Source organism: Anabrus simplex, chromosome 11 (assembly GCF_040414725.1).
Source record: "Anabrus simplex isolate iqAnaSimp1 chromosome 11, ASM4041472v1, whole genome shotgun sequence".
In the NCBI taxonomy this organism is placed as follows: Eukaryota; Metazoa; Arthropoda; class Insecta; order Orthoptera; family Tettigoniidae; genus Anabrus; species Anabrus simplex.
In genome coordinates this window covers 124,564,201-124,581,938 of record NC_090275.1, presented here as the reverse complement: position 1 = coordinate 124,581,938, position 17,738 = coordinate 124,564,201, and the positions used below count along the sequence as shown (strand labels likewise).

The 17,738-nt window shown below is 42.6% G+C and overlaps 1 protein-coding gene across 1 annotated transcript in view; it reads right to left on the bottom strand.

Annotated features, from left to right (window-relative positions):
* Positions 1-1,302: 1,302 nt before the first annotated feature.
* LOC137502686 (mite allergen Der p 3-like) overlaps positions 1,303-17,738 on the bottom strand; it is a 109,227-nt gene continuing 92,791 nt past the window's right edge. Inside the window, exon 3 of the mRNA XM_068229629.1 lies at positions 1,303-1,458. Within this exon, the coding sequence (XP_068085730.1) occupies positions 1,303-1,458 (156 nt within the window). The remainder of the gene's footprint in view (positions 1,459-17,738) is intronic.

Below are 17,738 nucleotides of genomic sequence, written 5' to 3'. Positions count from 1 at the left end.
GAACATATAACATAAATTCAAACAAGTAGGAGAGGTACGGAAACTAGTAAAAATTGCAAACAAATCGTACCTGAACCAGTTGTAGGACTCCCTGGCGTTTGGAGTCCTCCTCCGTGACCAGTATGAACAGCCGGTTGAGATTGCATTAAGAACCGCAGACATTTAACAAACTTATTGCAATTATTCCAGTAAGAAACATCGATGAGGGGTTTCAATGCCTGCAATGTGACGTCGGGATGCTGAAGCTGTACATGGAACACTCCCGTAGGTGGAGAATGAGATCAATGATTCTCGCTCTGATTTGCATTGACGGGCTCCAAACGACTGTAATTACGGCATGTACTTGGTAAGACTGTCAGGGGCTCTGAGCACCATTCATAATGTTATCACTTATCCGAACCACCTAAGGGAAATCTATTCTTCTAATTGCGGACGCCATAGATCGTATTGATTTTCTTGGTAAACAGTTCATAAAGAGTCAAGTTTTGGTTCCGTAGATAGTTTTCATCAACGTCTTGTCCGGCGCCATTGCTAAATAGTTAGCGTGCTGGCCTTTGATCACAGGGGTCCTGGGTTCGATTCATGGCAGGGTCGGGAATTTTAACCATCATTGGTTAATTTCGCTGGCACGGGGTTGGATGTATGTGTCGTCTTTATCATCAATTCGTCCTCATCACAACGCGCAGGTCGGCTATGGGAGTCAAATAAAAAGACCTGCACCTGCGAGCCAAACACGTCCTTGGACACTCCCGGCACTAAAATCCATACGCCATTTCATCAACGTCTTGAACTGCTCAAGATATTTTTGTGTAGATAAGACATGGTAGGTGTAGAGGTATTAACTGTGGGATCGTTCTCCTGCTACTGCTTCACTCAATGTCTCCATTCCCTTCTGCTCATCGTGTGAAGTCCGCGTTACGTTTGTGTCGCCTTCGGCTCATTGCACGTTACCTTCGACATCGGTTTCCGGTATAGATTTTAATTGCTTATGAATGAAAAGCACTGTGTCTGCACTCATGCGTTTTATTTCATGGAATATTACTTCTAGCATGGATCATATACATTTTCAGTTCTGTGGTGGTCAGGATAAGGGGCACAAGCCATAAAAACTACTTTAGTACTTCAGATTAATATTTATTTAATTATATGTTTACAAATCAAAAAATACAGTAATCAAACTAAAAATATGTCAAATGCTCAAAGTAAATTACTTATTCCCACTCTTTGCCACTGCATTATTTAGAAGGTGAAAACAGGAGAAACCGAAGTAAAATGAGTACCAGGAGGTTAGATGCAACTTCATCACTTGGTGCTAGATAACGGGCCCACGTGCTCCTCTATCCAGTCGATGTAGGAGGACACTCGGGTGTGAACGTCAGGTAAATAAAAGCGCTCATGGACCCACGAAGCGATCCCAACTACTTCATCGTTTGCCAGCACGGGGCTCCCAGAATCTCCCTGAAAAAAAAACACAACAAACATAGAGTTGAATACAGCATCGTGTAAATGTGACTCTGATGGTGGAGCAAAGATCTTGCCCCGTTACACATAAATAGTGAGATTACGGAACTAGAGGCTGAGATGTATTAAAGCATGTGCTCGGGTTGCGAAGACAACCCACAGAATCGCCTTCCTAGTGTGCTCACTTCTTAAAGAGCCCTATCTCACGGAACCCATTCTAACAGAGCCCCCTTTCCACGGAGACTCCTTCTCACACAGGCCCTAAATCTTTAGAGGAGAGATTATTTCTGGGATTATGTGGAAATCGGGAACATCCTGCTTCACAGAAAGTCATCGATCTCGGAATGTTTTAAAGAAGCCTCGGACATATTGGAATAATATTTTCCCACTTCCATTTGACAGGCGAGGGACTCCTCCAAAACAACCAGGCGAACACAATGGAATTTACTGCGAGCTATCAATATAAATAGGGTTTATGGTGGAGAGAAGGTAGAAGTGGCTGAGTCAGCAAAGAGCATGCCTCTGGATATATTTGTTAACGATGTTCGGGCAAGGAGAGATACCGGCGAATAAATGGGACGTCATTGAGTGTTCCTAACAGGTATAAAAAGGGTAGAGTATGGGGTACGGCTGTTCAATAGGAACCTCATAGCATGCAACGTAGCTTCTGTAGGGCACGTAAATGAACGAATGATGTGGGAATATTTAGCAGTGGGATGAATTTGGACGAGAGTTTGTCACAATGTATTCAACATGTGAGGGTGCAGATGAGGATGAATTTGTGAAATTTCCCGAAGGTTAAATTGAAAAATTTCCCGAAGCAGTGAGCGACGTCAACAGCAAGGACAGGATACTGATGGGTGATGTTGAATACGAGCATTGGAAATAGAACTGAAGGATATGAGCATTTAGTGCACTTGAGTGCTAGTATGGGATTAGCAGTGCACAACACCCCTCCCTTACCGACAATATACTACATAATACAATACGCACATCGGGAGATTCGAGGCGCGCACTGCGGCTAGGAAAAGCCAAAAAGATAGCCCTGAACTGGAAACGTCCCTCATTAACAATGCACAACAGGGATGAAACATACTACTAGCAATAAAATTCAAATAAAATTTGAATGAGTGCTCATTAATATAAAACGATTTTAAAGAAAAAGAAAATGAAGCCACCAATAGAGAAAAAAACTTGCGTTCATTTGGTTCAGTCGAAGTAGTTACATTAATGCGTGAGCACAGCGTTTTTCAAACACCAAAATTAATATTTAATTTACGACGTGCTCACAGTCTCAATTATAATTTCACTACATAATTAGCTAATTTGAAAACAATCCACACGGATTTGTTTGGTCGTTCCTTCCAGGAGATTAATTACATTGTTTTACACACGCATCCATCAAACTCCATCATCATCTCGACAACAATAGCTATAGAAAGATAAGATCCCCCAAGCATCCCGGAGAAGAAACACAGAGCAGATATAATAAAGGAATGCAGGTATCGGGACGGCCGAGAGAGAAAACATCACTGGACCAAAGAACAATAGTCAAATCCAAAGAGAAACACAGGCATGCCCATCACGTGAATTTAAGTAAACAAACATGGCGGCCTCGTGGGCGGCAAACGGTCAAAACATAGACCAAGGCAAATAATTAACACCGTACCGAGAAAACAAACACAAGGTACTGAAACAATATCGACAGGAAAAATTAAACTGACCGAGACGTCATCGTTTTACGCCCCACACTCACGAACACAGACCCAAACATTCAGACATTGCCCGTAGCGGCCAACAATGCGAGCAGTAGCCCCATTCAATAAGTTTGTCACAATCTCATGTAGTATGACTCTCATGGTCATAAACAAAGGTCTCACATATGTCAGAGTAACGTGCACGACGCAAATATTTCATCAGCAGGATTATAGGTACCCATTGGTCACGCAAAATCCACCAGCTCAGAAAAGCCACTCGGATCTGCGGGGAGTCCATTTTATATTCCTCTCTCATAACCACAACAAACATTCGAGTCAAAGAGATAAAGTTACAGACTCGCCGGAAAGAATGACCCTCCGTGTTCACAACTGAGGGTGCTGCCCTCTATAGTACAAACTTGGAAGTATTTAAGTCAATCAAGCTAAAGCTGATACAAGCTCTTAGCAATACGGGAAACATCGCTTTTTACGAACATGCTATATTAGCATGTCTCAGCAGTTACCAATACATTCTTGAAGCCTACACTCTACACGTGGGAGAGTAGGAGCACCAAATCCATAACAGACTATTTCATAACCAACTTTGAATTCAGGACGTTTGTTAGGAATGTGCAAGTATTCCGATAACATTTCTGGTTGTACAGATCAGTATCTTATTCAGAATGAACTAAGTATATCCAGGGGTACGAAACAGAAGTGAAGTCTGTCTGCAGCAGAATAAGTGAACAGAACTTCCAGGATAAAGAAATTAGACGGAAGTTCATGGATATGTTTGGTGTAATGTTCTAATCAGTGGACAGTCAGAAGGTTAGGGATATAGAATGAGAATACACGGTTGTTGTAGCAGAAAGCAAAAGTCAACGCCTAGGAACAAATGCGTCTGATGATGGCATAAAGGAACTTGATGGAATAATGAAGCTTTTAAACGTAGAAGTATGAATGTAAAAGTAGCAGAAAGCAAATTTCACGTAGGTGAGAGGAACACTTCGAGGGAAGTAATGGTGTGAATATTTAGGTGGTGGGCTTAGTTGAAGAACAGGAATGTTAGTAAGAAAAGGTAAATCGGGTGTACACGTAGTAGATGCCAGAGAATCATTGAATAGATCGAAGGAATATAATGCAAACCTTATCGGCGCAAAAGGAAAACTTTCTCGTGAAGTCCAGAACAATGATTGCAAGGGGAGAACACAACGATGGCTGTGAACATTCTCCCAAATAGTGGTAGAAGTGCTTTAAATTAAATGAGAAATAGTTAAGTATGTTGGTTCTTGTCCAGTTCTCGTATTAAGTAATCCTGGTGAGAGTACCATACAATAGGAAGTGAGTTGGATGATGTCGGACGAAAGGGCAGTGTTACGAAATATTAAGAACTATGGGCTGGAAAGACTTGGGAGTAATTGCTCTACTAATGCCGAGTGAGTATGACACGTGGCAATGAATTTACATTCTGGTGATAGTGAATCCCTGCAGCCTTGAAGATGTTTTACCGTGGTTCTCATTTTCACACCAGGTGTTTTCTGGGGGTGTAGGCTACCTTCATTAAAGGCGCTCCTATCCATCGTGGATGCGCCGTAAAACAGATTGTTGTGTTCGATTGACTATGAGTCACTGGAGAGATTGTTTGGAATGATTTTCAGAAGACGAATAAGATTCAGTGTAGCTTTGCAAGGTAGGATTGGCATAACATAAAGATAAATCTGGAATTCAAGAGAACTAAGAGATGCAGTTTTTCACTTATAGGGCAGTTGTAAACGAGCTAGAGTAGCCAGAGGCAGGTGCTGATTGACGAAATATCGGGCGGCAAAGGACGAGTAGATTGTGTGGCACGATTAACCTGCAACAACCTTGGGGCACTGCTACTTCTGACAGAAGTGAATCCCGACCAATGGGAAGAATATAGTATATAGTGAGTGGTTTGTCGAGGGAAATTGACTCTCGCAAAAGGTTTAAGCATTCTATAATTGACAACTTGGTCGAAATCTTCTTCAAAACCAATGAAATCTGTGTGGGCTTGTATGTTAAAAAGCTGTGTTTTCAAACCGACATAACTATCAGTCTCTGACAACTTCTCCGGAAACCCACGGCGTTCGTTTCCAACATAGAATTCGAAATATATTTGTTTAGAATTTGTATCATATATATATGCGTGTACCCTCGATTTACAATGCACTTGTATGCATTGTTTACTTTATTACATGAATAAATCTGCTTTCAATGAACCTTCTTCAGGGCTTCCCTATTTATGAGTACCAATGCCGTCGTTTCCCTATGTTTATTGAGCGCTCTTGAGTGAACTTCTTCTCAAGATCTATGTTCATTGTCTCCGCTCGAGCTCAGTTCATCTCAAAAACTCAGTTCATTGTGAAATTTTGAGCTCAGTTCTTCTCAACAACTCTGTTCATTGTGTGCGCTTGAGATCAGTTCTTCTCAACAACTTTGTACATTGTGTGCGCCTGAGCTCAGTTCTTCTCAACAACTCTGTACATTGTGTGGGCTTGAGCTCAGTTCTTCTCAACAATTCTGTACATTGTGTGCGCTTGAGCTCAGTTCTTCTCAACAACTCTGTACATTGTGTGCGCTTGAGCTCAGTTCTTCTCAACAACTCTGTACATTGTGTGGGCTTGAGCTCAGTTCTTCTCAACAATTCTGTACATTGTGTGCGCTTGAGCTCAGTTCTTCTCAACAACTCTGTACATTGTGTGCGCTTGAGCTCAGTTCTTCTCAACAACTCTGTACATTGTGTGGGCTTGAGCTCAGTTCTTCTCAACAATTCTGTACATTGTGTGCGCTTGAGCTCAGTTCTTCTCAACAACTCTGTACATTGTGTGCGCTTGAGCTCAGTTCTTCTCAACAACTCTGTACATTGTGTGCGCTTGAGCTCAGTTCTTCTCAACAACTCTGTACATTGTGTGCGCTTGAGCTCAGTTCTTCTCAACAACTCTGTACATTGTGTGCGCTTGAGCTCAGTTCTTCTCAACAACTCTGTACATTGTGTGCGCTTGAGCTCAGTTCTTCTGAACAACACTGTTCATTGGGCACTCTTGAGCTCAGTTCTTCTCAACAACTCTGTACATTGTGTGCGCTTGAGCTCAGTTCTTCTGAACAACACTGTTCATTGGGCACTCTTGAGCTCAGTTCTTCTCAACAACTCAGTTCATTGTGTGCGCTTGAGCTCTGTTCTTCTCAACAACTCTGTTTATTGTGCGCTTTTGAGTTCAGTTCTTCTGAACAACTCTGTTCATTGTGTGCTCTTGAGATCAGTTCTTCCGAATAACTCTGTTCAACTGCGCCCTTGAGCTAAGACTTGTGAACAACTCTGATCATTGTGCGCTCTTGAGCTCAGTTCTTCTGAAGAACTCTGTTCATTTGCGGTCTTGAGCTCAGTGTTTCTGAAGAATTCTGTTCATTGTGCGCTTTTGAGCTCAGTACTTCTGAAGAACTCTGTTCATTTTCACTCATGAGCTCAGTTCATCCAAACAACTCTGTTCATTTTGGGCTCTTGAGCTCAGTTCTTCTGAAGAACTCTGTTCATTTGCGGTCTTGAGCTCAGTGTTTCTGAAGAACTCTGTTCATTTGCGGTCTTGAGCTCAGTGTTTCTGAAGAACTCTGTTCATTGTGCGCTCTTGAGCTCAGTTCTTCTGAAGAACTCTGCTCATTTTGCGCTTTTGAGCTCAGTTCTTCTGAAGAACTCCGCTCATTTTGCGCTCTTGAGCTCAGTTCTTCTGAAGAACTCTGTTCATTGTGCGCTCTTGAGCTCAGTTCTTCTGAAGACCTCTGCTCATTTTGCGCTCTTGAGCTCAGTTCTTCTGAACAACTCTGTTCACTGCGTGCTCGTGAGTTCAGTTCTTCTGAACAACTCTGTTTATTGTGCGCTTTTGAGTTCAGTTCTTCTGAACAACTCTGTTCATTGTGTGCTCTTGAGATCAGTTTTTCCGAATAACTCTGTTCAACTGCGCCCTTGAGCTAAGACTTGTGAACAACTCTGCTCATTGAGCGCCTTTGAACACAGTTATTCTGAATAATTCTGTTCATTGAGCGCCCTTGAGCTTTCATCTGAAATACACTATTCGTTGTGAGCTTTTGAGCTGAGTTCTTCTCATTAACTCTCTTCATTTTTCGCTTGATCTCAGTTCTTCTCATCATCTCTGTTCATATTTTGCTCTTGAACTCAGTTCTTTTCAGCTCCTATGTTCATATTGTGCTCTTGAGTTCACTTCTTCACAACTCCGTTCATTGTGTGCGCTTGAGCTCAGTTCTTCTCAACAACTCTGTTCATCGTGTGCTTTTGAGCTCAGTTCTCAACAACACTGTTCATTGTGTGCTCTTGAGCTCAGTTCTTTTGAACTACTCTGTTCATTGTGCGCTCTTGTGTTCAGTTCTTCTGAACTACTCTGTTCATTGTGTGCTCTTGAACTGGGTTCTTCTGAACTACTCTGTTCATTCTTCGCTTTCGAGCTCAGTTCTTCTCAACAACTCTGTTCATTGTGTGCTGTTCATTTCAGTTCTTCTCAACTCTTCTCTTTATAATGTGCTCTTCAGCTCAATTCTTCTCAAGAACTCAGTTCATTGTGTGCCCTTGAGCTCAGTTTTCTCAACAACTCTGTTCATTGCGTGCTCTTGAGCTAAGTTCTTATGAACAACTCTATTTAATGTGCGCTATTGAGCTCAGTTCTTCTGAACGACTCTGTTCCTGTTTTGCTCATGAACTCAGTTCTTCTCAGCTCCTATGTTCATATTGTGCTCCAGAGCTCAGTTCTTCTCAACAACTTTGTTCATTGTGTGCGGTTCATCTCAGTTCTTCTCAACTCTTCTCTTTATAATGTGCTCTTCAGCTCAATTCTTCACAACAACTCTGTTCATTGTGTGCTCCTGAGCTCAGTTCTTCTCATGAACTCTGTTGATTCTGTGCTTTTGAGCTCAGTTATCAACAACTCTGTTCATTGTGTGCTCCATAGCTCAGTTCTTCTGAACAACTCTGTTTAATGTGTGCTATTGAGCTCAGTAGTTAGATACTGGATGAATTTAAAAAGACAGGAAGGTGGGAGGGTTTTACAGGCAGCGTATGAACAGCAAAGTAAGAGCATGTATAAGGGCGGATGGCTAGAAAAAATTAACGTATATTTGGAGATGATAGGATTAAGACACCTGTGGGGGGGAGGTATGGACGAAGACAGAAGTTAGAGGGATGAAGATCCTTGAGAGGAGGATTAGAGATATTAATAGGCAGAAATTATTGGGTGAAAGTAGACTGAGAAATTCGCTGAATGTTTTGACGAAAATAGAGGAGATAGCAGGGATGAATATTAGATTCATTGACAGGTCTAAAAGGTATGGGATGATGTGGTGGCTCTTAGGATTGCTTAGGAATAAGGGGTGGCTGCAAGGGAGGGACAAGACTGTGTGTATACTTTGTGGGGCAGTAAATGATGATTTTCACTTATTAAGTGACTGTGAAGAAATGAGTAAGAAAAGGCAAAGATTACTGAGTGCCGAGCATAAGAAAATATTGGGAAGAGGGGACGAGCAATCAATTCTGAGATGGATTATTAAGCAGTGGGAAAGCGGGGGTGAGTTGAACATGTGCGGTAAAAAAGTCCTGTGAGAGAAGAATGAAAGAGGGTGAGTTAGATGGTGGACAAAAGGGTAGCTGATTGGAATAAGCATGTAGGTTGAGGGGAAGAGTGAGTAATAAACAGTGCTTAGGCAATGGAAGGAGAGAGTATGATAAAATTGAATGGAAATGAGAGTATAGGTGTGGTGTATATTGTTAAGCATGTGGAGTTGGGTAATTGATATGTGACTTCATAAAGGCAGGGTCTCCCTGTTTATGTTATGGCGGGTTGGAATGGAAATGCTGAATGTTGCTGTTTTGGTATCGATGGGGAGTAGGTCAAGGAACAATGATTGTGACTGTGACGAAAGTGCTGAGTACATAAGGACACGTGAAGGGTATGCTAGGAACCTTGAGACAGTGACTGATATAGCTAACAGTTTTACTCCTATTATTATATTATTATTATTATTATTATTATTATTATTATTATTATTATTATTATTATTGTCATTAGTATTGATATTATGATTTTTATTATTATTGTTTGTGTTATTATTATTAATACTATGAATATGTCGGTATTATTATTACATAAACTGTTGTTATTAATATTATTATTACTATAATTAATATTATGGATAGTGGGTTGTATACAGTAGAGCAGGTGCTTATGTCTCACTATTCAAGCATAGTGGGAGCTGGTAAGGAAGGATGGGTAAGGGAAGGCAGGACATACCCGTAAGAAGACCGGGTGGGACGGGCCCACTCCAAATAAGTCCAAGAAGGGAGATATGAGACAGACGGGAGAAGAGCGGCTCCAGTTTCACGGGGATGGCCACAACGGAATGGTGAGAAAAAAAAGCATTGTCATCTGGTAGGGTTGGTGAGGCCTTCATTACGACCTCACGGATAGGGCCGGTCGTGTCATCATCGGGAGGGCGGCCGTCTTCTCACCAGGGGTGATGACGCGGCCAGACAGGAGTAGGAGTATTTACGGGAGACGATGGACGTGGCATGAAGGTACCGAGGATGACTACTGTGGTGACATTATCTTTAGGGGTCGCATTTCCGAAGTATCCGACGGGCTTCATGGCATGTCTAAGGAGTACGTATGGGATGATCACTACTATTATCATTTAGTGCGGGTAGTATTATTTTTATTGGTAGTTTGTTTTGTCTATTTCTCTTTATTATTATTTATTTATGGTATTGTATTTTATTAGTAGTGTGTTTTGTCGATTTCTGTTTGTGGAGTTGGTGGCTTAGGTTGAACGTTGTTATTTTTCTCATTCAATGGATCGAATGGGTATTTGGTTACTGTGATCTGGAGAAAAATTATAATAAAGAATAATAATAATAACATTGAGCTCAGTTCTTCTGAACAACTCTGCTCGTTGTGCGCACTTGAGCTCAGTTCTTCTGAACAACTCTGTCCATTGTGTTCTCTTGAGCTCAGTTCTACTCAAGAACTCTGTTCAATATGCGCTCTTGAGATCAGTTCTTTTCAACAACTCTCTCATTGTGCGCACTTGAACTCATTTCTTCTCAAGAACTCTGTTTATTGTGACCTCTTGTGCTCAGTTCTTCTCAAGAACTTTGCACTCTTGAGCTTAGTTCTGATCAGGAACTCCGTTCATATTGCGCTCTTGAGCTCAGTTATTCTAAAGAACTCTGTTCATTGTGCGCTCTGGAGCTCAGTTCTTCTCAAAAACTCTGTCCATATTGTGCTCTCGAGCTCAGTTCATCTCAAAAACTCTGTTCAATGTGCGCCCTTAAAGCTCAGTTCTTCTCAACAACTCTGTTCATTGTGCGCTCTTGAGTTCCGTTCTTCTCAAGAACTCTGCTCATTCTGTCGCTATTGAATTCAGTTTTTCTCAAGATCTCTGTTCATTGTTCGCTCTTGAGCTCAGTTCTTCTCAACAACTCTGTTCAATGTGCGCCCTTGAGGTCAGTTCTTCTCAACAACTCTGTTTATTGCGCGCTCTTGAGTTCAGTTCTTCTCAAGAACTCTGGTCATTGTGTCGCTCTTGAATTCAGTTCTTCTCAAGAACTATCTTCATTGTGCTCTTGATCTCAGTTCTTCTCAACTCCTCTGTTCTTCTAAACAACTGTGTTCAGTGTGTGCTCTTGAACTCAGTCCTTCTCAACAACTCTGTTCATTGTGTGCTCTTGAGCTCTGTTCTTCTTAACAACTCAGTTTATTGTGTGTTCTTGATCTCAGTTCTTCTCAAAAATTTTGATCATATTGTGCTCTTTAGCTCAGTTCCTCTTAACAACTCTGTTCATTGTGAGCTCTTGAGCTCAGTTCGTCTCAACAACCCTGTTCATTGTGCGCTCTTGAGATCAGTTCTTCTCAACAACTCTCTTCATTATGTGCTCCTGAGCTCAGTTCTTCTCAACAAACCTGTTCATTGTGCGCCTTTGAGCTCAGTTCGTCTCAACAACCCTGTTCATTGTGCGCTCTTGAGATCAGTTCTTCTGAACAACTCTGTTCATTGTGCGCTCACGAGATCAGTTCTTCTGAATAACTCCGTTCATTGCGCGCTCTTGAGATCAGTTCTTCTGAACAACTCTGTTCATTGTGCGCTCTTGAGATCAGTTCTTCTGAACAACTCCGTTCATTGTGCGCTCTTGTGATCAGTTCTTCTGAACAACTCTGTTCATTGTGCGCTCTTGAGATCAGTTCTTCTGAACAACTCTGTTCATTGTGCGCTGTTGAGATCAGTTCTTCTGAACAACTCTGTTCATTGTGCGCTCTTGAGATCAGTTCTTCTGAACATCTCTGTTCATTGTGCGCTCTTGAGATTAGTTCTTCTCAGCAACTCTGTTCATTGTGCGCTGTTGAGATCAGTTCTTCTGAACAACTCCGTTCATTGTGCGGTCTTGAGATCAGTTCTTCTGAACAACTCTGTTCATTGTGCGCTCTTGAGATCAGTTCTTCTGAACAACTCTGTTCATTGTGCGCTCTTGAGATCAGTTCTTCTGAACAACTCCGTTCATTGTGCGCTCTTGAGATCAGTTCTTCTGAACATCTCTGTTCAGTGAGTGCTACTGATCTCAGTTCTTCTCAACAACCCTGTTCATTGTGCGCTCTTGAGCTCAGTTCGTCTCAACAACTCCGTTCATTGCGCTCTTGAGATCAGTTCTATGAACAACTCTGTTCATCGAGTGCACCTGAGCTCAGTCGTCCTCAACATGTCGGTTCATTGTGTGCTGTTGAGATCAGTTCTTCTCCACAATTCGGTTTACTGTGAGCCCTTGAGCTCAGTTCTTCTGTACAACTCTGTTCATTGTGTGCTCCTGAGCTCGTTTCTCCTCTACAACTGGGTTACTGTGAGCTCTTGAGCTCTGTTCTTCTGAACATCTCTGTTCATTGTGTGCTCCTGAGTTCGGTTCTCCTCTACAACTGGGTTACTGTGAGCTCTTGAGCTCTGTTCTTCTGAACAACTCTGTTCATTGTGTGCACTTGAGCATAGTTTTTCTCAACAACTCTGTTCATTGTGCGCTCTTGAGTTCAGTTCTTCTCAAGAACTCTGCTCATTGTGTCGCTCTTGAATTCAGTTCTTCTCAAGAACTATCTTCATTGTGTTCTTGATCTCAGTTCTTCTCAACTCCTCTGTTCTTCTAAACAACAGAGTTCAGTGTGTGCTCTTGAACTCAGTCCTTCTCAACAACCCTGCTCACTTTGTGCTCTTGAGCTCTGTCTTCTTATCAACTTCGTTCACTGTGCGCTATCGAGCTGAGTTCTTCTCATCGAGTCTGTTCATAGTCCGCTTGAGCTGAGTGCTTCTCATCTCCTCTGTTCTTATTGTGCTCTTTTAACTCAGTTCCTCTCAACTCTTCTGTTCATATTGTGCTCTTGAGCTCATTTCTCCTCAACAACTCTGTTCATTGTGTGCTCTTCAGCTCTGTTCTTCTTAACAACTCAGTTCATTTTTAGCTCTCGACCTCAGTTTTTTCAACTACCCTGCACATATTGTACTCTTCAGCTCAGTTCTTCTTAACAACTCTGTTTATTGTGTGCTCTTGAGCTCAGTTCTTTCGAATTACTCTGTTCATTGTGCGCTCTCGAGCTCAGTACTTCTCAACAATGTTCTTCATATTGTGTTCTTCTGCTCAGTTCTTTTTAGCAACTCTCTTAATTTGTGCTCTACAGCTCAGTTCTTCTCAACAACTCGGTTCAATTTGTGCTCTTCAGCTCATTTCTTCTCAAGAAGTCTGTTAATATTGTGCTCGTGAGTTCAGTTCTTCTTAAAACTCTGTTCATTGTGTGCTCTTGAGTTCAGTTCTTCTCAACTACTCAGTTTCTGTGCGCTATTGAGCTGAGTTTTTATCATCAACTGTGTTCATTGTCCCCTTGAACTCCGTTCGTTGTGTGCTCTTTAACTCAGTCCTTCTCCAAAACTTTGTTCATTGTGTGCTCTTGAACTCCGTTCTTCTCAACTCCTCTGTTCATATTGTCCTTTTGATCTCAGTTCTTCTCAATTCCTCTGTTCATATTGTGTTCCTGAGCTCAGTTCTTCTTAACAACTCTGTTCATTGTGTGCTCTTGAGCTCAGTTCTTCTCAACTGCTCTCTTCATATTGTGCTCATGAGCTCAGTTCTTCTCAACTCCTCTGTTCATTGAATGCTCTTGAGCTCAGTTCTTCTCAACAACTAAGTTCAGTGTGTGCTCTTGAGCTCAGTTCTTCTCAACAACTAAGTTCAGTGTGTGCTCTTCTGCTCAGTCCTTCTAAACAACTCTGCTCATTGTGTACTCTTGAGTTCAGCTATTTTCAACAGCTCTGTTGAATGTGTGCTGTTGTGCTCAGTTTTTCTCAACACCTCTGTTCATTGCGAACTCCTCAGTTCCTGTCAGCAATGCTGTTCAACGTGCGCTCTTCTTAAAGGAACTCTGGTTGGTGCTATTAGAGCAATTACAACAATAAGATACCATCGTACTGCCCTACAGTTCCTCAGGGATATGACTATCTAAAATCAATTTAGGTAACAAGAAAATCAGTCCTTCTGAGGACTCACATTTCTAGACCAGAACCTTTGGCTCTCAGGTGACCATCTGCCTACTTACCATCGAAGGAATAAGTAAGGAAAAAGTGATTACTTATCCAGAATCCTTCTGGATCACCCCGTGGATGTAGTTGTGCTTCAGAAAACTCATACAATAGATGACCTTCAATTGAAACATAGAGATTATTTATTATTTACGTATGAAGAATGTATTTACATATACAGGGTGAAGCGTAATTCGCGCACTCGGGCGTCGCAGCGCGACTCCTCACATGCCAGCAATAAAAAAATGTCTCTCACAATACTTCGTCCTGCGAGTATATCCGGCAGAAAAAGGACGTTGAAGTGTGGCAATCTGGCAACACTGTAACCACATGTAGAGTAACTACCTCTGTCAGCACGTATTAGTCGTGCTGTACAGTTAGTGCAGTGGGTAGAGTTTTTGGTTGGCATGCAGGAGGTCGATGGTTCGATCCTGGGTTGAGGCGCATTTTTATTTGCTAATTTCCATCTGATATTCATCATCATCAATCATCTGTTTACCCTCCAGGTTCGGTTTTTCCCTCGGACTTAGCGAGGGATCCCACCTCTACCGCCTCAAGGGCAGTGTCCTGGAGCTTCAGACTCTTGGTCGGGGGATACAACTGGGGAGTATGACCAGTACCTCGCCCAGGCGGCCTCACCTGCCATGCTGAACAGGGGCCTTGTGGGGGGATGGGAAGATTGGAAGGGATAGGCAAGGAAGAGGGAAGGGAGCGGCCGTGGCCTTAAGTTAGGTACCATCCCGGCATTCGCCTGGAGGAGAAGTGGGAAACCACGGAAAACCACTTCCAGGATGGCTGAGGTGGGAATCGAACCTACCTCTACTCAGTTGACCTCCCGAGGCTGAGTGGACCCCGTTCCAGCCCTCGTACCACTTTTCAAAAATTTCGTGGCAGAGCCGGGAATCGAACCCGGGCCTCCGGGGGTGGCAGCTAGTCACGCTAACCACTACACCACATTGGCGGCCAATAATAATAATAATAATAATAATAATAATAATAATAATAATAATAATAATAATAATAATAATAATAATAATAATAATAATAATAATAATAATAATGCATTGAGATACGTACTAAACAGCATGCGGTTACCAGACGCAATGTTGAAAGGCAGAATTATTGGGACCGTGGTGATAACACATACAAATTGTAAGCGAGTTTGGACATTATTCGCAGAGCACGTTGCTAGGCCTACTGGTAACGTAAGGCCCTAACGAAATGTAATGGACCTGAACGAGGCATGAATAATAGTTGGTACTAATCTATGGGGTCCGCCTCTGTGGTGTAGTGGTTAGCGTGATTAGCTGCCACCCCCGAAGGCCCGGGTTCGATTCCCGGCTCTGCCACGAAATTTGAAAAGTGGTACGAGGGCTGGAACGGGGTCCACTCAGCCTCGGGAGGTCAACTGAGTAGAGGTGGGTTCGATTCCCACCTCAGCCATCCTGGAAGTGGTTTTCCGTCGTTTGCCACTTCTCCTCCAGGCGAATGCCGGGATGGTACCTAACTTAAGGCCACGTCCGCTTCCTTCCCTCTTCCTTGCCTATCCCTTCCAATCTTCCCATCCCTCCACAAGGCCCCTGTTCAGCATAGCAGGTGAGGCCGCCTGGGCGAGGTACTGGTCATACTCCCCAGTTGTATCCCCGACCAAGAGTCTGAAGCTCCAGGACACTGCCCTTGAGGCGGTAGAGGTGAGATCCCTCGCTAAGTCCGAGGGAAAAACCGAACCTGGAGGGTAAACAGATGATGATGACTAATCTATGGGATCATTGGAGGAGGGTACAAAGAAAACAGGTTTCACATCTAGTAGATGAAGTGGTGCGAATATATTCACGCCCACGACGTGGAAAGGGCGCCTTTCAAAGCTGACCAATGAAAACGATTGTTCATCCATTTCTAGGATCGTAGTATGTAAGTGCAAATGGTTTCTAGAGGACCCACTGCAATCGCTGTGGACGATTAAGATGCCAGGTACCATACCACCTGGACTACATTTACGAAATAAAAACATACGCCTCAAACCAGGATCGAACACTCGATCTCCTGCATGCTAACCCAAAACTCTATCCACTGCACCAACTGTACAGTACGACTAGCTTCTGCTGACAGAGGTAGTTACCCTACATGTGGTTACAGTGTTGCCAGATTGTTACTTTTCAACGCCGTTTTTCTGCCGGATATACTCGCAAGACGAAATTTTGTAAGAGACATTTTTTTATTGCTGGCATGTGAGGAGTCGCGCTGCGACGCCCGAGTGCGCGAATTACGCTTCACCCTGTATATGTATAGTTCAGGATAAATGTGCGTGGTCACAAGTCCGTACAATACTTCAACTCTTGGTGTAGTATTTTCACCCAATCAACTTCTTCGTCCGATGTGCGGTGAATGCCCATTAGCGTTCCTCTGAAAGCTAGAACTGGGCAGTCAGCAACAATGTGGTGGATTGACTGAGAAGAGGCACCACAATCACAATCTGCAGAGCTAGTCCAGCCCCATTTGTACAATATGCCTTGTTCAGTTCTTATCCGTTTGATGATTCTCCACTGTCGCCTTGGAAGATCAAATCCTTGTACGCGTTTTGAAGGAGTCTGAGGCCTTGGGGTTAGCCGAGTTTCAGTCTCAAAACTACAGCAGGGATCATTTACTACATTCCCTGCATCATCCATGTCAGCCAATTAAGAATCCGAACGGAATTAAAATAACCGTAGTGATAAAATTCTTGGATACCAATTAGCAACAGCATCCTAAATATAGCATTGTCACTTTGGTCAGGAAAGATATGATGAACTATGATGTACTTGAAAATGCTGTTAATCAAACTTTCTTCTCTTCATGTATACAAGTGCAGAATGTTCTGATGACTATTGTATATAAGCCACCTACAGTCAATTGGCCAGATCTCCTCGTGCTGGTACCTACAGAAAATAACATAATCTTTGGAGACTTCAACAGTCACCACTGTTTATGGGGAATGGTGAGTGCGATGAGAATGGTGACAAACTGCTTGAATGGATGGACAAGACAGACCTTGAGCTATTCTACGATGCTGTACACAGGTAAGTATTGAGAAATTTCCTTCGAAGTCAACAGAGACTCATAATTGACAAAATTGGCCTGCAGGTACCTGTCATTAGGTCTATACCTAAGCCTCGCTGGAACTTTCAAAACGCTGATTGGAATGCTTATGCATTGCACACAGTTGCCAATATTAGATGGATAGCGCCAACTTCAGAAAATTACGGTAGGTTTGTTGGAATGATAAAATTTGCCACAGAAAGAACCATTCCACGAGGCTATCGGTAGGATTACATACCAGATTGGAATGAGAAAACAAGTCGCTTTTCTGCTGAATGTGAGGAAGACTGTTGCCAAGAGAAAGCAATCCTCAAATCCTTAGATAATGCTAGAAGAGAGAAGTGGATAACAACTGTAAGGGAGGTCAACTTCACACATTCCAGCAGTAAAGCATGGTCTCTCATTCGCAAGCCCGGTCCAACTTCCACACCATCAAGAAATCACTTCTCAATTAATGTGGAAAACATAGCTAATCACCTCGTCTCAACATCGTGGATTTCAGGGTATAAGAAACTCCCCAAGCAGGTTAAATCGTAACTAAGGCAGAGAAAACAAGACAACCAGCCAAATGACCAGTATACAAGTCCATTTTCTCCAGAAGAGGTACAAAAAAGTTTGGACAAACACAGAAACGCTAAAGCTGCAGGACTTGATAGCATATACCCTGAAATTATAAAGAACTGTGCTCCAGCAACCAAACGTTGGCTTGCTTCTTTCTTCAGTGATCTTGGTAATTTACAATCTTGAGCTTCAAGCTCATAATTTACAAAGGTCCTAACAAGGAGAGATATCTCCCAAAACACAATTTTCAAGAGCACTTTGCGCCAACGGTTACAATTTACGACCTTCCACAGGCACCACTCAATATTACATTACCAG